This window comes from Dendrobates tinctorius, unplaced genomic scaffold (assembly GCF_039654945.1).
Source record: "Dendrobates tinctorius isolate UK_male_01 unplaced genomic scaffold, ASM3965494v1 ptg000081l, whole genome shotgun sequence".
Classification (NCBI taxonomy): domain Eukaryota; kingdom Metazoa; phylum Chordata; class Amphibia; order Anura; family Dendrobatidae; genus Dendrobates; species Dendrobates tinctorius.
The window spans coordinates 11,893,743-11,920,585 of NW_027361749.1; the positions used below are offsets into that span (position 1 = coordinate 11,893,743).

At 47.2% G+C, this 26,843-nt stretch overlaps 1 protein-coding gene across 17 annotated transcripts in view; it reads left to right on the plus strand.

Moving 5' to 3' along the window:
* The window catches only part of DTNA (dystrobrevin alpha), a 377,884-nt gene that overhangs the window by 347,857 nt on the left and 3,184 nt on the right, over positions 1-26,843 (plus strand). For 16 of the 17 annotated variants that reach the window (XM_073583762.1, XM_073583761.1, XM_073583755.1 and 13 more), the window contains 3 exons: positions 5,555-5,726; positions 8,086-8,212; positions 11,261-11,308. In XM_073583762.1, the coding sequence (XP_073439863.1) occupies positions 5,555-5,726; positions 8,086-8,212; positions 11,261-11,278 (317 nt within the window). In that variant the 3' untranslated portion in view covers positions 11,279-11,308. Of the gene's footprint in view, positions 1-5,554; positions 5,727-8,085; positions 8,213-11,260; positions 11,309-19,348; positions 20,622-26,843 lie in introns of those variants that run through there. The other variant, XM_073583757.1, reaches the window with a different exon arrangement.

A 26,843-nucleotide genomic window follows, 5' to 3' on the forward strand; every position in this document is an offset into this window, starting at 1 on the left:
AGTGCAAGTTTCACCACTTAAAAAGATGAGAGGCGTCTGTAATTTACATCATAGGTAGACCTCAACTATGGGAGACAAACTGAGAGAAAAAAATTCAGAAAATCACATTGTCTGTTTTTTTTTCATTTTATTTGCATATTATGGTGGAAAATAAGTATTTGGTCAGAAACAAAATTTCATCTCAATAATTTGTGATATATCCTTTGTTGGCAATGACAGAGGTCAAACGTTTTCTGTAAGTCTTCAGAAGGTTGCCACACACTGTTGTTGGTATGTTGGCCCATTCCTCCATGCAGATCTCTAGAGCAGTGATGTTTTTGGCTTTTCGCTTGGCAACACGGACTTTCAACTCCCTCCAAAGGTTTTCTATAGGGTTGAGATCTGGAGACTGGCTAGGCCACTCCAGGACCTTGAAATGCTTCTTACGAAGCCACTCCTTCGTTGCCCTGGCGGTGTGCTTTGGATCATTGTCATGTTGAAAGACCCAGCCACGTTTCATCTTCAGTGCCCTTGCTGATGGAAGGAGGTTTTCACTCAAAATCTCACGATACATGGCCCCATTCATTCTTTCATGTACCCGGATCAGTCTTCCTGGCCCCTTTGCAGAGAAACAGCCCCAAAGCATGATGTTTCCACCACCATGCTTTACAGTAGGTATGGTGTTTGATGGATGCAACTCAGTATTCTTTTTCCTCCAAACACGACAAGTTGTGTTTCTACCAAACAGTTCCAGTTTGGTTTCATCAGACCATAGGACAGTCTCCCAAAACTCCTCTGGATCATCCAAATGCTCTCTAGCAAACTTCAGACGGGCCCGGACATGTACAGGCTTAAGCAGTGGGACACGTCTGGCACTGCAGGATCTGAGTCCATGGTGGCGTAGTGTGTTACTTATGGTAGGCCTTGTTACATTGGTCCCAGCTCTCTGCAGTTCATTCACTAGGTCCCCCCGCGTGGTTCTGGGATTTTTGCTCACCGTTCTTGTGATCATTCTGACCCCACGGGGTGGGATTTTGCGTGGAGTACCAGATCGAGGGAGATTATCAGTGGTCTTGTATGTCTTCCATTTTCTAATTATTGCTCCCACAGTTGATTTCTTCACTCCAAGCTGGTTGGCTATTGCAGATTCAGTCTTCCCAGCCTGGTGCAGGGCTACAATTTTGTTTCTGGTGTCCTTTGACAGCTCTTTGGTCTTCACCATAGTGGAGTTTGGAGTCAGACTGTTTGAGGGTGTGCACAGGTGTCTTTTTATACTGATAACAAGTTTAAACAGGTGCCATTACTACAGGTAATGAGTGGAGGAAAGAGGAGACTCTTAAAGAAGAAGTTACAGGTCTGTGAGAGCCAGAAATCTTGATTGCTTGTTTCTGACCAAATACTTATTTTCCACCATAATATGCAAATAAAATGAAAAAAAAACAGACAATGTGATTTTCTGGATTTTTTTTTCTCAGTTTGTCTCCCATAGTTGAGGTCTACCTATGATGTAAATTACAGACGCCTCTCATCTTTTTAAGTGGTGGAACTTGCACTATTGCTGACTGACTAAATACTTTTTTGCCCCACTGTATATATATAATATGTACTGTGTATGTGTGTGTGTGTGTGTATATGTGTAATATATATATACATGCATGCATGCATGCATACATACAAACACACAGACACACGCACTGCTTACAGCCCAACACTGTGCAGGGTGATTGGCAATTGACAGAGAACACCAAGATTGACATTGGTGCCCTGTGTTCAAAAGACGTCATGTGCACATTCTCTTAGGGTCAGCGTCGGACTGGAACACCTTGGGCCCACCAGAGAAAATCATTCTTGGGGCCCACTATGTAGCTGCATAGAGTTAAATACCAGACCACCAATTATGCGGTAAAACACGCTAATATCCGGGTATAATATAAGGTTGTACATGTCTTAATTATGTAGCAGGAGTTGGGGTAGCCCCCTCATAGAATATAAAGCAGCCCCCTCACATAGTATAATGCAGCCATCTCATAGAATATAATGCAGCCATCTCATAGAATATAATACTGCCCCCCTCATAGGGTATAATACTGCCCCCCTCATAGGGAATAATGCACCCCCTCATAGGGTATAATACTGCCCCCCTCATAGGGTATAATACTGCCCCCCTCATAGGGAATAATGCACCCCCTCATAGGGTATAATACTGCCCCCCTCATAGGGAATAATGCACCCCCTCATAGGGTATAATACTGCCCCCCTCATAGGGTATAATACTGCCCCCCTCATAGGGAATAATGCTATATAGATAGATAGATATAGAGTTAGATAGATATAGAGTTAGATAGATATAGAGTTAGATAGATATAGAGTTAGATAGATATAGAGTTAGATAGATATAGAGTTAGATAGATATAGAGTTAGATAGATATAGATAGAAAGATAGATGTAGAAATAGATAGATATAGAGATAGAAAGTAGATAATGGATAGAAAGTAGATAATGGATAGAAAGTAGATAATGGATAGAAAGTAGATAATGGATAGAGATAGATAGAGATAGATAGAGATAGATAGAGATAGATAGAGATAGAGATAGATAGAGATAGAAAGAAATATAGATAGATAGATCGATAGGTAGATAGATATAGAGATAGATAGAAAATAGATAATGGATAGATAGATATAGAGATAGATAGCTATAGATAGAAAGATATAGAGATAGATATATAGATAGAGATACATAATAGATAGAGATAGATAATAGATAGAGATATACAGATATAATAATAATAATAATAATAATATAGACATATATAGATAGATATAGAGATAAATATATATAGATAGATGGCTATAAATAAAAATAGATATAGAGATATATATAGAGAGAGATAGATAGATATAGAGATAATAGATATAGAGATAGATAGATATAGAGATAGATATAGAGATAATAGCTAGATATAGAGATATGTATAGAGATAGATAGATATAGAGTTAGAAAGATAGACAGATATAGAGAGAGATATAGAGATAGCTAGATAGATAGATGGATAGATAGATATAGATAATAGAGATAATAGATAGATATAGAGATAGATATAGAGATAGATGGATAGATCAATAGATAGATAGATAAAGAGAGATAGAGATAGATAGATAATGAGATATAGAGATAGATACAGAGATATAGTGTTAGATAGAAAGATAGATATAGAGATAGATAGATATAGAGATAGATGGATATAGAGATAGATGGATATAGAGATAGATAGATATAGAGATAGATAGAGATAATATATAGATAGATTAGATATAGAGATAATAGAGAGAGAGATATAGAGAGAGATATAGAGATAGATATAGAGATAGATATAGATATAAAGATAGATATAGATAGATATAGATAGAGAGAGCGGTAGATAGAGAGAGAGATAGATATAGAGAGAGATAGATACAGAGATCGATAAATAGATAGAGAGATAGATATAGATAATAGATAGAGATAGATAAAGATAGATAATATAGAGATAGAGTAAGATAGAAAGATATAGAGATAGCTAGATAGACATAATATAGATATAGATAGATATAGAGATAGATAGCAAGATAGATATAGAGATAGATGTAGAGATAGAAAGATAGATATAGAGATAGAGCGATAGAGATAGATAATAGATAGAGATAAATAGATAGATAGAGAAAGATAGATAGATATAGAGATAGATATAGAGATAGAAAGATAGATAGATATACAGAGAGATAGATATAGAGATAGAGATAGAGAGATATAGAGAGAAATAGATATAGATATAGAGATAATAGATATATATAGAGATAGATAGATATAGATATAGAGAGAGATAGATACAGAGAAAAGATATAGAGATAAATAGATAGAGAAAGATAGATAGATATATAGATATAGAAAGATATAGAGATAGAGCGATAGATAGATATATATAGAGATAGATAGATATATAGATAGATAGCTATAGAGAGATATAGAGATAGAGCGATAGATAGCGAGAGATATAGATATAGAGATAGATACAGAGAAAAGATATAGAGATAGATAATGGATAGATAGATAGGTATAGAGATAGATAGATATAGATATTAGATAGAGATATATAGATAAAGATAGATAGATATAGATGGTAGCTAGATAGATAATAAATATAGAGATAATAGATATAGAGATAGAGTAAGATAGATAGATATATAGATAGATATAGAGATAAATGTAGAGATAGAAAGATAGATATAAAGATAGAGCGATAGATAGAGATAGATAGATAGAGATAATAGATAGAGATAGAAAGATAGATAGATATTAGAGAGAGATATATATATAGAGAGAGAGAGATAGATAGATAGAGACAGATAGAGAGAGTGAGAGAGATATAAAAAAAAAAAAAAAAAAAACAATACTCACCTCTCCTCCTCGCTCCCACGCTGATCCCGGCTTCAGTGTCAGGAGCTGCCCCTCTGCCAGACACACAGCGGGTGCGCGATGTAGTGACGTCATCGCGCACTGGCTGTGAGCCAGGAGCAGAGAGGACTGAGGGCGGCGCCGGCCCTGATGCAGAGCGGCTTACTGGGCTGGGGGCGGGGCCTCTGGGGGTGGAGACCTGAAATGATATTCACTGCTTCGCAGTGAATATTCATTTCTCTTTAGCAGCGGGGACAGGGGCTCCTGCCTCCTGACACCCGCTGCTGCTCCGCTGGCAGGGGCCCCCATAACAGCTGCATGGTGTGCGACACACCACTGGCTGGGGGCCCCTGGAGTAGCGGGGGCCCTAGGCAACTGCTGGCCCTGTATGCCAGCAGGTGCCAGGGCCCACCAGATGCCAGGGCCCACCGGAGAATCCTCCAGTTCTCCGGTGGGCCAGTCCGACGCTGCTTAGGGTTGAAATAAACCTCAATGTATACAGTAGACTTGTCCATAGGGCTTCATAAGTTCAACAGAACCAAGAGAGTGTCCTATTGGGCTCAGTCTGGTCACTCTACACGAGTATATCACAAAAAATGAGTATGGGATATTGCAGAAGACTTCACTATTTCATCTCACAGTCTAGTACTGAAAGAACGTTACTTTGCAGTATGCTCTTTTTTATTTTTAATGTACATGAGAAGCAATGAATGACGTATGACATCTGTGTGCAAATCATGAGCTTTTCAGACCATTTTCATGATGTATCTGTTAAATAAGTGCCATTATAGTTTATGAACGTTGGACACCACTGCTGGGCTTCAGTCTCTGCTTCCATTTACCACATGCAAGAAATAAAAGACACAGCAACCTCAAACAAATCAAGGCCACAACTCTCTTCTGTTACTGAAAAATAACAGTGAGTTAGACATTACCTTGTCATTAGCTTAGAACACCAGTGAATGCATACCTCACTACCATGGACCACCATACAAGAAGGCTTTGCCCCCACCACTACGCTAGGCTATCAGAGATTAGCATCACCTACCCTACCCTTTTCATTTAGAGAAGACATAACATACTTAAGATAGGGTGTCATGGTCTAGTCATGTGATTCATGCTCCATTTTTGTCTTTTCTAGATGTGGGAAATGAAGCAGAAGGCAGCGTGAACGCAGAGTACGGGAGAGTTCACTTTGATGACTTGGTCCCGTCTCCAACCTCAGAGAAAGCTTTCCTTGCTCAGATCCATGCCAGAAAACCAACACACAACCATAATTCATCATCAGCTGCTGGAAATATTCGCGCAGATATGTATGAAACTGTGATCAGTCAAGCCATTGTTTTTAGTATTTAGTAGTTTGGGATGTATTCTTACTGCTCATTTACTGAACAAGCCCATAGACTGCCAAAAGATTCTTTTCAGCATTTGTCAGGCATGTGCAATATAAGTTGCTATAGCTGAAAAGACAAAGAGCAGCCTCCCTGCACCTTTATATGCAGCCTCCCTGCACTTTTATATGCAGACCCCTGCACCTTTATATGCAGCCCCCCTGCACCATTATATGCAGCCCCCCTGCACCTTTATATGCAGCCTCCCTGCACCTTTATATGCAGCCTCCCTGCACCTTTATATGCAGCCCCCCTGCACCTTTATATGCAGCCCCCCTGCACCTTTATATGCAGCCCCCCTGCACCTTTATATGCAGCCCCCCTGCACCTTTATATGCAGCCCCCCTGCACCTTTATATGCAGCCCCCCTGCACCTTTATATGCAGACCCCCTGCACCTTAATATGCAGACCCCCTGCACCTTTATACGCAGCCCCCTGCACCTTTATACGCAGCCCCCTACACCTTTATAGGCAGCCTTCCCTACACCTTTATAAGCAGCCCCCCTGCACCTTTATATGCAGCCCCCTTGCACCTTTATATGCAGCCCCCTTGCACCTTTATATGCAGACCCCCTGCACCTTTATGTGCAGCTCCCCTGCACCTTTATAGGCAGCCCCCTACAACTTTATAGGCAGCCTTCCCTACACCTATATAGGCAGCCTTCCTTGCACCTTTATAAGCAGCCCCCCTGCACCTTTATATGCAGCCCCCTGCACCTTTATATGCAGCCCCCTTGCACCTTTATATGCAGCCCCCTGCACCTTTATATGCAGACCCCCTGCACCTTTATGTGCAGCTCCCCTGCACCTTTATAGGCAGCCCCCTACAACTTTTTAGGCAGCCTTCCCTACACCTATATAGGCAGCCTTCCTTGCACCTTTACATGAAGCCCCCTAGCACCTTTATATGCAGCCCCCTTCACCTAATTAAATGAATATTTGGCTGCCTGCTATCATTCCCGACCCCATACACATGACCACTCCTGTATTATCTATAAAGGAGTCACTGCCACACTCATCTGGCGGCTGCTTATATCCCGGAGAACAGAAGGATAGCCATTTGCAACCTGATGTGCCGGATCCTTCTCTCCTACATAATTTGCCACATGAAAGTAAGGAGATCCAATACATGATGGACTGTTGGCCGATCCTGTCAATGCTGCAGGTTTGGCCAACTTTAGTCTAATGTGTATGGCGGCCTTGCTCCTTAGGCTGTGTCCACACGTTGCATTTTTTTTTGCGTTTTCGCGGCGATTTTAAACGCGCAATTTTGCTGCGAAAATGCAAAAAAAAAAGCATCCCATGAAATCCTATGTGATTCTGCACATGCTGTGCTCATGCTGCACATTTTTCCACAGCGGAATTGCATTGCGGACAAATACGCAGCATGCTCATTCTTTGTGCGGAATCACAAGACCGCAACGTCATCAAAGGTCATTGGTGCAATGCATCACTGGGAACGGGACCTGCCGGGAGCATCACGAGGATCGGGAACGCTGCACGGGACGTCGGAAGGCGAGAAAAACACTTTTTTTTTTTTTTAATTATTATTTTTAACATTAGATCTTTTTACTACTAATGCTGCATAGGCAGCCTCAATAGTAAAAAGTTGGTCACACTCGTCAAACACTATGTTTGATGAGTGTGACCTACCTGTCAATCAGTTTTCCAAGATGCTATAGATCGCTTGGAAAACACTAGCATTCTGCAAGCTAATTACGCTTGCAAATGGCTAGTTTTTCCGTGGGAAATGGGCGGGAATTAAAATGCGGTTTTCTCGCATATTTCCCGCGGAATGGAATTCCGTAATTCCCGTGGAAATTTCCATGGAAATTCTGAAACGTGTGCACATAGCCTAAAGGTTAGAATGGGAGGTCCAAATATCTGCAGCCCCTCTAAGCAGGAGTTTGAAGAGACTGCAGAATTCTTCCATATTTGCTTCAGTTGCATACTGGTGTATATTCGACTGCGTTGTATTTTTTTTAGCTTCTGTATAGGATATTTTAGCATTGTTCTATTAAAGTGAATGGAACAACGTCGCAAGATATTGAAAGGCTGCTTCAAAAAATACTGAGCAGAATTGGCCTGCATCTTCCTCAAATACTGGTCAGAGAGCAAGAGAGCACTGAATAGTTTATTTTGTCATTAATATTTATGCTAAAACAGGACAGGAAGGTATGTGTGTACCTCCACAGGTATTCTATTTACGATTAAAACTGACTGATTTTTTTAAGGAATCAGCATCAGCTGAAATGACCAATTTTTTTTTTTTTTTTGCAGAGTTCCTGAAGATGCATACAACAGACACGATGATGAAACTTATGAGAATGACTCTGTGCGCCAACTTGAAAATGAACTGAAAATGGAAGAATACCTGAAACAAAAGCTGCAGGATGAAGCCTACCAGGTAAACAGAACTGTACTGTTTCTACCTCAGGAGACACATGGATCTAAACAAGTGGGGAACATTAACCAAGAATTTTCTCTAGAAATGACTCAGGCATAATTTACACAGAATAGTTCTCATTCATATAAGAACCTGTTCTTGGTAACAAATGTGAGCAATACAAGTGGAGAACATCCAAAATCTTGAGCGTTAAATGAGCTACATAGAAGATTGAGTTTAAAGTGGGCATTTCTCTCTCTGGATCATCGCTGATATCCATAGATTAGATACAAAGCCTTGAAAAATTATTCATACCCTGTGAACTTTTCCAGTTTTTTTCACGTTACACACACACAAATTTAAATGTATTTGGTTGAAATGTGATCTACCAAAACAAAGTAGCAAGTATTTGTGAAGTGTAAAAGGAATGTATACATGGTTTTCTAATTATTTTAAAAATATAAATTTCCTTCCTGAATAAATACTTTACAGGACCACCCTTCACTGCAGTTACAGCTACAAGTCTTTTGGAGTATATCTCTACCAGCTTTGCACATCTGGAGGCTGAAATTTTTGCCCACTCTTCTTTGCAATCTAGCTCAATGAGATTTTGATCTAAACCAGGTATACGGAACCTCCAGGCCCGAGGGCCACAAACTATGTCCTTCTTTCTCCGGCCCTTGGGCAGATTCCCGGGACTCCAGTGCTTAGGCCAGCAGACCCTTTAATTCCTTCTGACATTGAGAGCACGCAAATGCAGTGTTCACTACTGAACCCTGCGGCACATGCAGTGAAGGATTACGTCCAAATTCTGGCCAGTACATGACGTACTTTGTGAGCGGAGTTAGTCTGCTCTGTGCTCTCATCCCACTGATGAAGACTGCAACCCAAGTGTATCCTCTGTGATGTGTATGCTGCAGCTCTTGTCTATTTAATTGGGTGCAGCCCAGTATATCCTTTGATATGATGAGTCATGGTGTCTCCTTTGTGATGTATACACAGCAGTCTTGGTATCTCCTATGTGGTGTATACAGCAGTCTCGGTGTATCTATGATGTATAACTGCATCCTCATAGTAACCTATGTGATGTATATACAGCAGTCTCGGCGTATCTGTGATGTATAACACATCCTCATAGTAACCTATGTGATGTATATAAAGCAGTCTCAGTTTATCCTATGTGCTGTATAGGGCAGATCTCCCACTGCTTGAGTTCTATAAATGTAACTTGAACAGCCACGAATTTCCCACTGTGAGGAGACCTGCAGTGTAATAAATGTGTGTTTGGAACACCTTACGGTTGAGATCAGTTATTTACAAAACTTATCACAAAGAGTTGACTGCACTCCAGACTGTCATAGACCTGGAAAAGATTGTGCGAGTAGCAACATCATCGTTATCACCTAACATCACATGCCTCACCAAAGAGAAGCAGTTCCAGCCATCACATTAGGGGTGAGTTAAACATTTGGCCAAATATAGCAGGATTAATTTCAAGTTGGTAATTTTGTATGGTCCATGAATGATGGTATAAATATCCAAATAGTTCTCGACAGAAAAAAGGTTCCTCTATCCTGAATTAAACCATTCCATTGTAGCTGTGGCAGTATGTTTAGGGGCATTGTCCTGCTGAAAGGTGAACCTACTCCCCAGTCTCAATTCTTTTCTTTCAGCCTCTAATAGGTTTTCTTCCAGGATTGCTCTGTATTTCGCTCCATCCATCTTCCCATCAATTCTGATCAGTTTCCCTGTTCCTGCTGAAGAAACGCATCCCCACAGTATGATGCTACCACCACCATGTTTGACAGTGGGATTGTGTTTTCAGGGTAATTTGCAGTGTTAGTTTTCTAAAAACTGCAAACGGGACTTCTTATTACTTACTTTTAAAAATGTATTTTTTCTTTTCACTCTTCCATAATGGCCAGATTTATGGAGTATACTACTAATAGTTAGTGTTCTCCTTGCTTGGGATGTCAGTTTAAGTTCACTTGAACATCTTGGTAGGTATGTAGTTGTGCCATACTCCTTTCATTTTTTAATTGGATTGAACAGTGCTCTATGAGATGTTCAGGACTTGGGCTGCTTTTTTTTTTTATAACCCAACCCTGCTTTACTCTTCTACACAACTTTATCCCTGACCTGTCTTGTGTGTTCCTTGGTTTTCATGATGCGGTTTGATCCCTAATGTCCTCAAACAAACCTTCACAGAACAGCTGTAGTAAGTAATACTGAGAATAAATTGTACCCAGGTGGACTCAAATTATTAATTATTTGACTTTTGGAGGCAGTTGGTCACTCAGATTTATATTTAGGGGTATTAGACTACAGGGCGCTGAATACAAATGGACATCACAATTTTCAGATTTATATTTTTCAAATAATTCGAAAACCATGTATCATTACCTTTATACTTCACAAACACTAGCTACTTCGTGTTGGTATATCATATTAAATCCCAATAGAATACATTTAAGTTTGTGGGTGTAATGTGAAAACGTGCAAAAGTTCACTGGTTTAAGTACATTTTCAAAGCACTGTATTTTGATTTCAGTTAGTGCCATATACTGCTCCATTTTTGTTTGTGCCCTCTGGGAGGATCCGAGTTGTGGGTGGTTTTGAGCGCCATCTGCAACCAGTTAGTTGTAGCAAATCCACTTGAGTGTGAGACTTAGTGAAGCTAGTGAGGGAGCAGGGAGACAAGGGTTCGCTTCTCTGACATAGTGTATAACTGTATCCATATGATGAAAACACAGATACAATTAAAAGAAGTGAGTGTAGGGCATCCAGGCAGGCCCCCTTTCCCAGTCACATCCCCTGTGACCGCAATCGTTACAACCCTGATAATCGTGTTCAGTGATGCCCCTTATATGCTTCAGATTGTCTATTGAGAATCTGAATTTTGATGCTGCCGATGCAGCTCATCGGCCGATAAAATCTAACAAACCCAATCAGAGATTTCAAGATTACAAATGTTAGTCCGCTAAAACGAACAACTTTGATCTAATTTGTATGAGCACTCTTAGGACAGCATTAATACTTATGTCATCATCTGGCCCTTTTCTCCTATAGGTCAGTTTGCAGGGCTGAATGCACTGTTCTCTTTCCTTCCCCTCAAAAGTGAGTATTTTTTGCTATAGCACTACATTTTTTTTATGAGTAAGTTGAGGAGAAACCACAGTATAAAACTCATCTGCCTGATTATGTAATGAATGAAATAACGTATGAGACTTGTTTTTATGTAGTCATTGTGAATATTGAATGGTTGTGACTGTGAGGACTCATGGAGGAATGTGGCATCATCTGGACAGCAGAGGGCACTCAGTGCCTAGTGAGCAAAGCATTGCTAGCAACCAAGACACTTAAGGGAATGTACACATATATTTTTAAGAGTACGTCTACATAAAATAAATCTATTGCAAATATCAATTGTGGCAAAATCTGCATAAATCACATGCAGATTTTTTTATGGATTTTGCGGCAATTTCTCTACCGATTTAACCAAACTCAATGACAGAGATAATATTCGCAGTGTATATTCACATGCTTGGATGTTAAATCTGCACAGCGGTTACTTTACAATTCAGATTTTTTTTTTTCCACAGATTGTAGATGAGTTTTCATAAAGATGAATTCACCCTACTGGTACTGAAAAAAACCTAACACAGCAGAGTTTCCATACGGAAAATCTGGATATATAATCCGTTGAGTGTAAGACCTATGTGAACATACCCTAAGCAGCCCTAACATTCCAAAGTTTAATATGAATATATAATGGGTAATAAAGAACCATTGTATAAAAAAATTTTGGGCTAATTGTCACTCTGTGGCGATCTTTGGACTGTCCCTGGAACTGGGACCCTAACTATCCCTGTCCCGGGGGAATTCATGAAGGTAGAGAGGACTGAGTCTCCGTCCTTACTATACTCCTGTTAAACCCTGATCTGTCCCCTTCCCCAACCGATGAGGCATGGGACAGAAACCGAAGGTAAACAAGACACAAAGACAAAACGGAGGATAACAGAAAACCACTATCATACAAAAGCACTAACCAACAATAGGGAGCAGGATATGGACAGGAAGGAATAAACTATATGGGAACAGGGACCAGGAGATAAGCAAACACATACTACAGCAAACCACAGAACACTTCTACAACAACTCTACTCCAACCACTTAGCTTCAGCACACAGCACAGGAAGAAGAATATTTCATTGGCAGGGACAAGAAGGTCTGAGCTGTTTATATTGGTAGAGGTAATGACCAGATCAGAAGCAGCTGAAATGGAGCTGCATGTTTTTAACCAGCATAGAAAGGGTCATTAACCTCTTCAGCACCAGAAAAAATAAATCCATTTAATATGGAACACAAATCACACCATCTCTAAAGAAGACCTGCAATTCATTACCTGACGTGACTGTCTATCTCTAGATCTTCCAGGGGGAGGTGACACCCTCGCGACACTGATCCATCAAGACTAACATTTCTCTTTCTCCTTCGTCTCATTGGGGGACACAGGTACTGTGGGTGTACGCTACCGCCATCTGGATGCGAACACTAGGCAACAACACAAGGTTAGCTCCTCCCCCGCCGTATACACCCTCGCCCTGATTGCGGGTGGAAGACAGTTTTTTGCTTAGTGTCTATGGAGGCACACGTCTGATCCTTTTTTCTCCAGACTTTTTTGTCCATGAAGATTAGACAGGCGCAACGGATCCTATTGAGAGAGTCCGATTTCCCCAAACCAACAACGGGCGAGCACGTGCGAGTGTCCCTCCACGTATCCTTTCCCGCGACGTGGGACATGATGCCGGACCTAGCCCTGACCACCCCTAGGTAGAGAAACCATGGGCTATTCAGAGGCACAAGACGGTCCGAGTGGCCCCCACTGCTCCACCAACGCAAGACGAAGGTGCTGCAAGGAGGCGGATGGTCCCTCTCCTCGGCTGAAGCTGGACGGAGTTAGGGTGCCTGCACCGTCCAGGATCCCCACACCACCCCCCGCTCCCTGGTTTGCTGTTCACTCTGAAGGGCCTACCTGGAGGTGAAGTGGACAGCCGCATTTAAGGTACGGGCGTGCAGGGGGCTCCTGGGCAGCAGCGGCAGGCAACGGTGTGCGTCCCCCTAAGGCTCTCCTCGTGTCCATAGTGGGAAGAGTAGCGGTGTTTTATTGCCGTCATCACCGGCGCGGCACTGTCGCCGCCACTGCGGCGCCGCGGGCGGTGGAGAAAAATTGAGCCCCCGGTTTTTGGCCAGTGTTAGGCCGCGGCACCGCGGGCGGTGGAGAAAAATTTAGCCCCCGGCTTTTGGCCGTGTTAGGCCGCGGCGGAAGTACCGCCCTCGGCGCGCTGCGTCACTTCCGGCAGCCAGCCCCTTGAAGCCTGGGCGGGCGCCGGATAAATCCAGGCCCCGGCTTCAGTGCGGGGTAGGCCGCGACCAGGAAAGAGGTCGGTTTGCCCCACAGAGGTGCAGGGGGTCGGGCGCGCAGTCGGAGGATGCAGGTCCGGTGAGTGCAGCTTCGCTGCGGAGCCCACTAAAACAGCAAGGGGGCCTCCCCTCCCCCACCCCTCCCTCCCATTGAGGCAGAAAAAAAAATTTTTTTTTGATATATAAAACGCCTGGCAGGCACAATATGGCCGGGAAAGGGATGACGCACACTTTTCTCTACTCTGCAAGCATTTCTTGTACGGCCCCGTTTCCACGAGCGCAGAGCGCTAAAGTGTTCGATGCCTGCGACTCCGAACGCGCCCAGGATCCCCCCTCGGCGACTGAATCCAGAGAGCCGAATCCTCCAGAATGGGCGCTATCATTGTCCCAGTCTATGGCCTCGCTTACAAAGGTGATCGAGTCCCTTCATGCCCCAAAGGGAGTCAAGGATAGTGGCTCGCTTATCTGGGAAGGGTCCTCCACCCCACAGGAACCTTCGGCCTGCAGGGGCCGTTCCCATGCCAGACAGAGGCGAAGGAAACAAACCCGTACAAGGTCTCCTGGCCTATCCGGTGCCTCAGCATTGGGGAGTTCAGCATCACGCTCCCCTTCACCAGCGAGCGGGAGCGGGCAGAGTTCAGATCGTGACTCAGACGAGCCACTTGATCTAGATACCCCGGAATGCCGGGAGACGGTGGACAGCCTCATTGAAGCTGTCAATCAAACCCTGGGGATTGAAGATGATGCTACCTTGGCCGCGAGCCATAAGGTAGCCTTTAAGCGGGCCAAGCACCCGCATAGAGTATTTGGCACTCACCCAGAATTTGAGGATATAGTGCAGCGCCACAGAGACCGCCCAGACAAGTGCTTCTCGGGCCAGAAGTCTATAGTGGCAAGATACCCATTTGCCCCGGAACTCTGTAACAAATGAGCGGAATCCCCAGTGGTGGACCCGCCAGTGTCGCGCCTGGCCTCGAAGACCTTGTTGTCAGTGCCTAGCGGCTCGTCCATTAAGGACCCCACGGATCGGCTCATAGAGGGCTTGGCACGATCAGTTTTTGAGGCATCGGGTTCGGCGCTCGCCCCTTCGTTCGCGGCGACGTGAGTATCCAAGGATGATGTCATGGTCAGAGTCTTTGAATAACGCCTTGCAGGATAGAGGCTTACCTGCGGAGGTGTCTGAGGTCGCAAGTCAGATTGCTATGGCTGGAGACTACTTAATTAATGCTTCTTTGGATGCGGCTAATTGTGCGGCATTTGCAGCCGCTAACGCGGTAGCCATTAGGAGAGCCTTCTGGTTGAGAACTTGGCGAGCCGATTCAATTTCCAAGAAGTCCTTGACTTCCTTGCCCTATCAGGGAGGCCGCCTATTCGGGGAGAAGTTGGATCAGCTCATCTCCGATGCGACAGGAGGGAAAAGCAGCTTCCTCCCGCAGCAAAAGGCAAAACAGCCTTTTCGCCAGGTCCCGACACGTTTTCGAGCCTTCCGCAACACCGGATGGATGGCAGCAGCCAGTTCGGCCGGCCCACCTCGCTCCAACGAGGATAGGGAACGACAGGTCTCATATAGACCCATTCCGGTGGGAAGGATGCGCGCTCGCCAGCCCAGGTCAAGAGGAGCCAGGGTCCAGAGACCCTCAGCCAAATGACTCGGAGCCCTTGGTAGGCGACAGCAGCAGGGTGGGCGGCCGCCTGCTCTTTTTTCGCCATGTCTGGGCCGAGGTAGCACACGACTTATGGGTGGTAGAACTGGTGACTTCAGAGTACAAAATAGAGTTCATCAGGTACCCTCCAACACGGTTTTTTCTCTCCCGACTTCCCAAGGTGGAGCCCCGGGCGAAAGCGCTGCTAGGAGCCATCAATTCACTCCAAAACAACAAAGTCATTGTTCCCGTACCAGAGCACGAAAAAGCTCAGGGTTTTTATTCCAATCTGTTCGCGGTCCCCAAAAAGGACGGGACAGTCAGACCGGTTTTGGACCTGAAGCTCCTAAACAGGTTCATCAGAGTCAAACATTTCAGGATGGAATCTCTCTATTCTGTTATATCAGCCATGGAGCAGGGAGAGTACTTAGCCTCGATCAACATCCAGGATGCCAACCTGCACATTCCCATTTTTCCTCCGCATCAAAATTTTCTTTGGTTCGGCATCAATGGTCGACACTTTCAATTCGCAGCACTCCCATTCGGGATAGCCACCGCACCCAGAGTGTTCACAAAGGTAATGGCAGTCGTGATGGCCGTCTTACACTCGCGGGGCATAGTCTTCCTGCCATACTTAGACGACCTCTTGGTGAAGGGTCCCTCATTTCGGGCGTGCAAGGAGAATGTCAGCATTACACTGGATACACTCTCCCGCTTAGGCTAGTTTCACACTAGCATTTTTGAGCGCAGCGACGGCCTGCGCACGGCCGCCGCTAAGCCCCGCCCCCTGCCGCGCCTCCGATGGTAGCTCCGCCTACCGGCGCATGACGCTGCATGCGTCCTGCGTCCCCTATCTTTATCACTGGGGGCGCAGGCCGTGCGCAATATGCGTTTGGCGGCGCATGCGCCTTTTTGACGGTGCGCCGACCTGCGCCAAACGCAACCTGCTGCAGTTTGGTTGCGCTCGGCGCACCGTCAAAAAGGCGCATGCGCCGCCAAACGCATATTGCGCACGGCCTGCGCCCCCAGTGATAAAGATAGGGGACGCAGGACGCATGTAGCGTCATGCACCGGTTGGCGGAGCTACCGGCGGAGGCGCGGCAGGGGGCGGGGCTTAGCGGCGGCCATGCGCAGGCCGTCGCTGCGCTCAAAAACGCTAGTGTGAAACTAGCCTTAGGTTGGCTGGTCAACAGGAAGAAATCATCTCTGGTCCCAGCTCGGAGGATTGCTTTTCTAGTAATGGTCTTCGATACCTCCCAAGGGTTGGTAATTTTCCCTCAAAACAAAGCCCTAGCGCTCCGACAAGGAGTCCAGAAGCTCCAGCAGCCGGTCCCTCACACCATTCGGTTTGGGATGAGGATACTAATGTAGGGAAGATGGTGGCAGCAATGGAAGCAATTCCGTTTGCTCAATTTCATCTTCGACCCCCTACAGCACGCTCTCTTGTCAGCATGGGACAAGAACCCGTTCACTCTCGATCAGAGGTGCCGGCTATCCTCTCAGGTCAGGCAATCACTAGAGTGGTGGACGACCAGATCCTCCCTTCTTCAGGGGAAACTGTTCCCCCCCAGACTGGTCACGACCGACGCCAGTCTCCTCGGCTGGGGAGCAGTTTTTCGCCACCACACGGCCCAGGGCCGGTGGTCGCAACAGGAAGCTCGTATCCCTATCAACTTGTTGGAAATACGAGCGATCTGGCAGGCGCTGCAGCATTTCCAGCACCTCCTAGAAGGACGGCCCATTTGGATACAGTCAGACAATGCCACGGTGGTGGCTTATGTAAATCTTCAAGGGGGCACGCGCAGCAGGGCAACCATGCGCGAGATAGCACATGTGCTTCATTGGACCGAGAAGAACCAGTCGGTAATTTCGACAGTCTACATCCCAGGCATAGAAAATTGGGCAGCGGACTTCCTCAGTCGACAAGAGGTTGTGGCTGGGGAATGGGCTCTGCACCCCGAGATATTTTAGCAAATTTGCCAACGATGGGGAACACCGGATGTGGATCTGATGGCGTCCAGGATGAACGCCAAGGTACCTGTGTTCGTCGCTCGGTCACGAGACCCACGAGCGTTCGGGGTGGATGCGTTGGTCCCACCATGGAACCAGTTTCGCCTTCCATACCTGTTTCCCCCATTGCCATTGCTTCAGAGGGTCGTCAGGAAGATCAAAGCAGAGGGGGTCCCAGCAATTCTGCTGGCACCAGACTGGCCCCGACGGGCATGGTACGCAGATCTTGTGCAGCTGCTCACCGACGTCCCATGGCGACTGCCAGAGCGCCCAGATCTACTACACCAGGGACCAATCTTCCACCCGAACTCAGGGGCCCTGTGTTTTGACGGCATGGCCGTTGAATCTTGGATTCTAACTCAAGCAGGTTTTGAGCGTAAGGTGGTCGCTACAATGGTCAGCGCCAGGAAACCGACCTTGGCGAGAATTTACCACCACACCTGGAAAGTTTTCTTCACTTGGTGTCGAGAGCGGGGTCGTTCGCCCCTGACATTCTCTATTCCCAACATCTTGGCCTTTCTTCAATCAGGCCTAGACTCGGGGCTGGCCCCGAGCTCCCTTAGGAGACAGATATCGGCGTTGTCCATTATTTTCCAGCGAAAGATTGCTACTAATATGCAGGTAAAGGACTTTCATCCAGGGAGTCTCTCATCTAGTACCTCCCTATTAGGCGCCGATGGGCACCTGGGACCTTAACCTGGTCCTGAGTGTTCTGCAGGAAGCGCCTTTTGAGCCGCTACAGGATATTTCATTATCGTTCCTCTCTTGGAAGGTGGTATTCTTGGTAGCCATTGCCTCTGTTAGGCGAGTCTCGGAGTTGGCGGCTCTGTCTTGCAGAGCACCTTTTCTCGCTTTCCACAAGGATAAGGTGGTGCTTAGACCAGCTCCCCCCTTTCTTCCGAAGGTGGTGTCCTCTTTTCACATCAATGAGGATATTGTCTTGCCTTCGTTCTGTCCGGCACTGGTGCATCGCGTGGAGAAAGCTCTTCACACCTTAGACCTGGTGAGAGCACTCAGGAGGTACGTGTCACGGACGGCACCTTTTCACCAGACGGATAAGCTGTTCGTGCTCCCTGAGGGGCACAGGAGTGGACTCGCGGCCTCAAAAGCGACCATAGCCAGATGGATCCGTCTAACTATTCAGGAGGCCTATCGCATCAGAGGTGCACCAGTTCCATCAGGGATCAAAGCGCACTCTACTCGGGCAATGGGCGCCTCTTGGGAGCTTCAGCATCAGGCCTCGGCGGAACAGGTATGCAAGGCAGCGACCTGGTCCAGCCTGCACACACTTACTAGACATTACAGTATCCATACTCAGGCTTCGGCGGATGCGAGCCTGGGTAGAAGGATTCTCCAAGCAGCAGTGGCGCACCTTTGAGCGAAGAGGTGCATGCAGCTTGGATCGGTGAGTCAATCTCCCACCCAGGGACTGCTTTAGGACGTCCCACAGTACCTGCGTCCCCCAATGAGACTAAGGAGAAACATGAATTTTTGTGAGTACTCACCGTAAAATCCTTTTCTCCAAGACGCTCATTGGGGGACACAGCACCCACCCTATTAGCCAAGTTGGCTCTAGTTTATTTAATTAATGTGTATTTCTTTTGTGAATATCAGAGTGGATTTTTCTTTGCCAGACATATTGTTTTCGGCATTAAGGCTGATTGTTATTGTTCTCCTACTTCTTTTGCACTGAACTGGCTTCCGCTCGCAATCAGGGCGAGGGTGTATACGGCGGGGGAGGAGCTAACCTTGTGTTGTTGGCTAGTGTCAGCCTCCAGATGGCGGTGGCATACACCCACAGTATCTGTGTCTGCCAATGAGCGTCTCGGAGAAAAGGATTTTATGGTGAGTACTCACAAAAATCCATGTTTTGTCTCATTGGGGGACACAGAAACTGTGGGTGTGTGCTGCTGTCACTAGGAGGTTGACACTATGCATGAAAAAAATGTTAACTCCGCCTCCGCAGTTTTCACCCCTCTGACCGGCTGTAGGACAATCCGTTTTGCTTAGTGTCAGCAGGAGGTGGACAGAGGTCTTTCGCAGACCCATGCCTACCTCAATGTGCGTCGTTCCTTTTCAGGTAACCATGGAGGGATACAGACTAGATATGCTACATCTGTATTCCCACACCGGGATTATGAGTACGGCGTGTACTGCCACCCCGTCTCCTCATGAATTCCGCGGGCAGGACCCTATCCCCTAACACAGGACTCGTGTTCAGGTGGCAGCTCCGGGTCCTGACCTTCGTCTCCCATTACTCGCCCACCAGAGCCTGATGATCGAGAGAGACGCCCTGCAGAAAAGGTTTGGGACAGCAATCTTTTCATGCAGATAAACCGACCCCTGTTACGGGGTGAACTGAAGGAAAGAGGCTGCAGCGTTGTATGATCTGCTCACCAGCCGCTCTGGCTGAATGTGACCACTCTAATCAGCACTCGGGCTTGCAGCCCATGGCTCTATACTTAAAGAGCCAACACTTACTTTCAAGCAAGCGGTGCAGCACGGTTCCAGCCTCCTCCTGTGGCAGCGTTATGGCCCTGGGCTCCAGCAGGAGCCCAACACGGCCGACGCCAGATTCTGGCTCCTGGCAGGCTCCGCCCCCCGGCTTCCTCTTCCTGTACCAGCGCCATCTTGGTGCTCCAGGAGGCCAGAGCAGGGCCCCGCCCACCACTTCCGGGCAGAGATTTCATAAGGCTTTTAGGCAGGGCTGTTCACCTCGCTCTCTCTCATCAGCCTTCGGGCGGCAGATGCGGTGGGGACACAGGTCGTGGGTATGTGAGTACTGCACTAATAATAATAATAATAATAATAATAATTTTATTTCTATAGTGCCAACATATTCTGCAGCACTTTACATTATAGAGGGGACTTGTACAGACAATAGACATTATAGCATAGCAATAAACACACAGATCAAAACAGATACCAAGAGGAATGAGGGCCCTGCTCGCAAGCTTACAATCTATAAGGGAAAAGGGGAGACACGAAAGGTGGATGGTAACAATTGCTTTTATTGTTTTTATGGTTTGGACCTTCCCTAGTGTAAGAATCGGGTGTTCCTGTTGCTGCATGAACCAGTTAACAGTCTAAATATGTAACAGTACAGACACAGAGGGCTATTAAATGCAAAAAGCATGTGAGAACATGCTGCGAGGAACGTGGTTATGGTAAAAAATTTAGAAATGAGCCACATAGGGATATTTACGTTAATGCGTTGAGGCAATAGGCCAGTCTGAACAAATGAGTTTAAAACTGTGGGGTTTGGGGATTACCGTATTTTTCGGACTATAAGACGCACCGCACCATAAGACGCATTCCAAATTTTGGGGTGGAAAATAGGGGGAAAAAAATAATGTGTCAAATGGGGGTCCGTCTTACAGTCCGAATTCCGTGGGGTGGCTGTGCTCTGTGGGGTGGCTGTGCTCTGTGGGGTGGCTGTGCTCTGTGGGGTGGTTGTGCTCTGTGGGGTGGTTGTGCTCTGTGGGGTGGTTGTGCTCTGTGGCGTGGCTGTGCTCTGTGGGGTAGCTGTGTCCGTGGGCTGGCTGTGCTCTGTGGGGTGGCTGTGCTCTGGTCACAATATACTTACAAATCTTGTTTCTGCGGTCCCGTGGTGGTGGTCCAAATGCAGCCGCTCTGTGGTTGCTGCGACGCAGAGACCTCCGGACAGATGGCCGCCAGGGGCCTCCAGAAAGATGGCCGCTGCTCAGTTTTGGATCTCCGCAACGAGATCTTTTCCCGAGATCTTGTCCCGAGCTCTCGGGAGACGAGATCTCTGGATGAAATCTCATTGCCGTGATTTGAATTTGAGTATGCGCCGCTCCCGGCGGCCATCTTTCTGGAGGCCACCACGCTGCATCAACGGAGCTGCGGGGGGCTTTCGGGCTTTAACGAAATGACGGCGGAGCCCCCCACGCAGCACAGAGCCCTGCTGCAGCCACACTACAGAGCCCCGACCCCACCGCACCACAGAGCACAGGAAGGCTGCATTGGGACCGCCGTTACGGGACCGCCGCAACAGGATTTGTAAGTGTATTGCGACCATAAGACGCACCCCCATTTTCCCCAAAAAATTTTGGGGAAAAAAGTGCTTGTTATGGTCCGAAAAATACAGTAATCGTACTAGCCTGGGTAGTGCATTCCAAAGAATTGGCGCGGCTCGTGAAAAGTCTTGGAGACGGGAGTGGGAGGTTCTGATTAATGAGGATGTTAACCTCAGGTCATTAGCAGAACGGAGGGCACGGGTAGGGTGGTAGGCTGAGACGAGGGAGGAGATATAGGGTGGTGCTGAGCCATGGAGGGCTTTGTGGGTGAGGGTAATAAGTTTATACTGAATTCTGGAGTGGATGGGTAGCCAGTGTAAGGACTGGCACAAGGTAGAGGCATCGGTATAACGATTGGTGAGGAATATGATCCTAGCTGCTGCATTCAGGATGGATTGGAGAGGGGAGTTTAAGAGGACCGATTAGTAGAGAGTTACAATAGTCCAGACAAGAGAAACATTAAGAGATTTTGCAGAGTCAAAAGTAAGAAAGGGTCGAATTCTAGAAATGTTTTTGAGGTGCAGATAACAAGAGCAAGCCAATGATCGGATGTGGGGGGTGAATGAAAGCTCTGAATCAAGTATGACCCCAAGACAGCGTGCATGTTGCTGGGGAGTAATGGTGGAACCACACACGGAAATGGCAATGTCGGGCATAGGTAGGTTAATAGAGGGAGGAAACACAAGGAGTTCAGTTTTTGACAGGTTCAGTTTCAGATAGAGGGAGGACATGATATTAGAGATAGCAGTAAGACAATCACTGGTGATTTCCAAAAAGACAGGCGTGATATCAGGAGAAGTGTATAATTGGGTGTCATCGGCATAGAGATGGTACTGGAACCCAAATCTACTGATTGCTTGACCAATAGGGGCAGTATACAAAGAGAAGAGGAGGGGGCCTACAACCGATCCATGAGGAACCCCAACAGTAAGGGGCAGATGAGAGGAGGAGCCAGCAAAAGATACAGTAAAGGAGCGGTCAAAGAGATAGGAGGAGAACCAAGAGAGAACGGTGTCCTTGAGGCCAATGGAACAGAGCATAGTGAGGAGGAGCTGATGATCCACAGTGTCAAATGCTGCAGAGAGATCCAAGAGAATTAGCATGGAGTAGTGACCATTAGCTTTAGCTGTTAGAAGATCATTAGAGACTTTAGTGAGGGCAGTTTCAGTAGAGTGTAAAGAGCGGAAACCAGATTGGAGAGGGTCGAGGAGAGAGTTATCTGAGGTTGCTCCCTCACTCCACACTCTACCCCCGACGGTCGGCACCAGGTAAAACCTGTCTGTATGCCCAAGGAAGAGCAATCCAGCTCCTCATCCTCATCCACTTCAGTGACCTTGGTCAAATATTTTGTATGTACCAAATGCAATGTCAGGCTTCCTTCAAGTCAGTCCTCGCCAGTCTGCTCAGATTGCAGCAGACCTACAATGTCACCTACGCTCGAGAGCAGGTGCAACCCCTCCGCTTTGCCTGTCAGAGTTCCCACATTACCCCTGGAGCAGGAGGAAGCCACCTTGCCTGCCGCCCAGGGGCCATCCATCGCCACGGGAGACAGCGAGTGTCCAGGATGAGCCTCTTCCTTATCTAGGTCCGTTGCTGACCTTACCAAGGTATCACAGACCTTGGTAATGGTGCTTAACAGATTGCCACTTCAGACTCCAGTGGACACAGGTGCACCAAAGGAGCCTCCTTTTGGGCCTTCTAGAGGCCGTAAAAGGTTTAGACAGGACCACCAACCCAGGTCACCTTCTCACTCCATCTCACCACCAGAATTCCTCTGGCCGTCTGCCTCCTCCCGGTCCTCATCCCCGGAATCAGGCGAGGCATTATCAAAGACACACTCAGAGGAGGGTTCTGAGTACGGGCTAGAACGGTCCCAGGGTGTCAAGGATATGATTCAGGGCCTCATTGCCGAAGTCAATGAGACTTTTAACATTGGGGACACCACATCAAAACCTAATGATCAGGTTTTTTTAATTTAAGCGTCATAAGTCCCCCTCTAGGGTCTTCGCCTCCCACAAGGATTTTGAGGAATTGTTGGCCAGGGAAAGGGAAAACCCAACCAGGCGGTTTCAGAGAGGGAGTTGTTTTGGGATTCTATATCCCTTCCCTCAAGATCTCACCGCCAACTGGACCGCCTCCCCTTCGGTGGACCCACCAGTGTCCAGACTCGCTACCAATACAGTCCTCCCACTCGCCAGTGGGGCAGCCCTAAAAGATCCCAATGATAGGAGGATAGAATCCCTGGCAAAATCCGCCTTTGAGGCAGCAGCCGCTACATTGTGTCCAGCCTTCGCCTCAGCCTGGGTAGCTAAGTCTGTTACAGAATGGGCCAAACACCTCAGACAGGACATATTGGCCGGGGCACCACCAGCGGAACTGGCGGAGTTCGCAGATCAAATCTCTCATACCGGGAGGTATATGGTATCAGCTGCGTCTTGTGCAGCTCAAGCATCCAGTAACATGGTAGCCGTCCGGCGGACGGTCTGGCAAAAGGCTTGGCAGACTGATTTGTCCTCAAAGAAATCACTGACCAATCTGCCGTTTCAGGGCACCCGCCTCTTTGGGTCAATGTTAGATCAAATCATTAAGGATGCAACAGGGGGAACAAGCTTCCTTCTCCCTCAGGCCAAGCCTCGTCGATATGTTTTCATACGTAGGGCTTAGCCCTTTCACCGTACCCCAGGGACAGGCACTTATGCTCAGGGCCCGCAGAGGTCGCAAGCACCGAGAGATAGGAGGAAGGTATCATTTCGGGCCACCCCATCATGGCATTCCCACAGTTCCAACAGCAGAGCTACCAGGTCAAGGCCGGGCAGAGCCACTTCAGCCTGACACCAGCAGGGAGTCCAACTCCCTTAACAGTACCTCTCCCAGACTAGAAAGCCGCCTTCTCCTCTTCAGAGATGTCTGGCAGAATTCAGTAGAGGATATCTGGGTAAGGGAGGCAGTATCAACAGGATGCAAGATAGACTTCAACGCGCTTCCGCGACATCGCTTCTTTCTATTGCAGCCACCAAAGACGCTGCTATGGCTCTAGGTTTCTTTGCGGCAATCGACTCTCTCCTTAACCCAGGAGTAATCGTCCCCGTTCCCGAGTAGGAACGTTTTACCGGCTTTTACTCAAGCCTGTTTGTGATACCAAAAAAAGGATGGCTCAGTTCATCCCATACTAGACCTCAAAAGGCTAAACAGATGGGTCCGCTTACACCATTTCAGGATGGAATCGATTCGGTCGGTAATTATGTCTATGGAGGATCAGGAATTCCTATGTTCCATAGATATCCGGGACGCATACCTACACGTTCCCATTTTTCAGGGACATCAGAGGTTTCTGCGTTTTGCTGTCCAAAGGCAGCATTTCCAGTTTGTGGCCCTGCCATTTGGGCTGGCAACAGCCCCCGGAATTTTTACAAAGATTATGGCAGCGATGGTAGCTATATTAAGGGTCAGAGGCATAATATTGGTACCATATCTCGACGATATTCTCGTCAAGGCGCCCTCCTTCGCTCAGGCCCAGGAAAATCTAGCGGTAGTTTTAAACACGCTGTCCCGGTTTGCTTGGATCATAAACAGGGAGAAATCCCACCTAACACCAACACAACGCCTAGAATTCTTAGGAATGGTAATCGACACCCGCCGCTCAAGGGTCTTTCTCCCAGACAGAAAGTGGATTACCCTCCAGCAGGGAATTCGCTCTCAGTTGAAATTCCGGCTTCTACCCTTTCGCGCTGCCATGAGAGTCCTGGGAAGAATGGTGGCAGCGTCAGAGGCAATACCCTTTGCCCTGTTCCGTTCCAGGATACTGCAGAGGAACATCCTCCTTCAGTGGGACAGGTCCATCTCTTCGCTGGATCGCCCTTTCCACCCTTCCATTCAGACCAGGGAGTCCCTCAAGTGGTGGCTGACCTCCCCCTTGTTCATCTGGGATGGTCTTTTCCCCCTGTCCACTGGCAGGTAGTAACTACAAGTGCAGTCTCCTGGGCTGGGGTGCGGTATTCCGCCACCTGACTGTCCAGGGACGATGGTCGAGGCAAGAATCCTCACTATCAATCAACATTCTAGAACTGAGGGTGGTCTTTCTAGCACTTCTACATTGGGAAAGATACCTCAACAACCAGCCAGTCCGGAGTCAAACGGACAATGCCACGGTGGTGGCATACATCGATCACCAAGGGGGAACCAGAAGTTCACGGGCACTGGCCGCGGTATCCAGAATCTTCAACTGGGCAGAAACCGCAATTTCGGCAGTTTACATTCCCGGCACAGACAACAAGGCCGCCGACTTCCTCAGTTGGGAGGGGCTCGCGGCAGGGGAATGGTCCTTACATCATGAAGTGTTCCGTCAGATATGCCAGGGGCGGTGGGCGCCTCCTGGGCGGGGACTCCAGATGTGGACCTCCTGCCATCGCAACAGAACAGAAGGGTCCAACAGTTTGTCTCAAGATACCGTGATCCTCTAGCAATAGGGGTCAACGCGCTGGTCATTCCCTGGACACAGTTCAGACTCCCTTACCTGTTCCCTCCCCTTCCTCTCCTGCCCAGACTGCTAAAAAAGATCAAGGCGGAAGGGGTGCCGGTCATATTGATCGCCCTGTACTGGCCCAGGAGGGCCTGGTTCGCAGAAATTATCAATCTTCTCACAGGCACCCCCTGGAGACTCCACGACCGATCAGATCTCCTGGCTCAGGGGCCGTTTTACCACCCGAATTCTCAGTTGCTCAATTTGACAGCATGGCCGTTGAAACCACAATACTGAGAGCAGCGGGTTTTTCAGACCGAGTCATTAATACAATGATCCAGGCTAGGAGCCTTCCTCTTCCAGGGTCTATTATCGAGCCTGGAAGGCCTATTTTGGCTGGTGTGAGTCTAGTCACATCACACCTATGCCCTGTTCCCTGCCATCTGTCGTAGCTTTTCTCCAGGCAGGGTTAGATGGCAGTCTGGCCCTAAGTTCCTTGAAAGGCCAGGTATCTGCTCTCTCTATTCTTTTTCAAAAAAATTTGACCTCCCGCTTACAGGTTAAGACCTTTTCTGCAAGGAGTGGCACATACGGCCCCTCCTTACAGATCCCCTGTGGCTCCATGGGATCTTAACTTGGTCTTGGAAGCCTTGACAGGTTCACCCTTTGAACCCCTACAGCAGGGGTGGGGAACCTCAGGCCCCAGGGCCATTTACGGCCCTTGATGACCTTTTATCAGGCCCCCGAGAAGATTCTCAGGGACCGCATTCTTGGGCAGGGAGCTGTATTTTGATTGCCACAAGCTCATTAATTTCTTCTTGCTCTGTTGGCACACACACGCAGTGTTCACTACTGAACATTGAAGGGCATGCAATGAAAGATTAAGTCATGAAACCAGTGCCAGAGTCAGGATGTACTTTGTGGGCGGAGTTTGTACGGCCCCCGAAGGATGGTATAAATATCCAGATGGCCCTTGGCAGAAAAAAGATTCCCCACCCCTGCCCTACAGGAATCTCCCATGTCTTTGTTGTCCTGGAAGGTGGTATTTCTCGTAGCCATCACCTCTATCAGGTGAG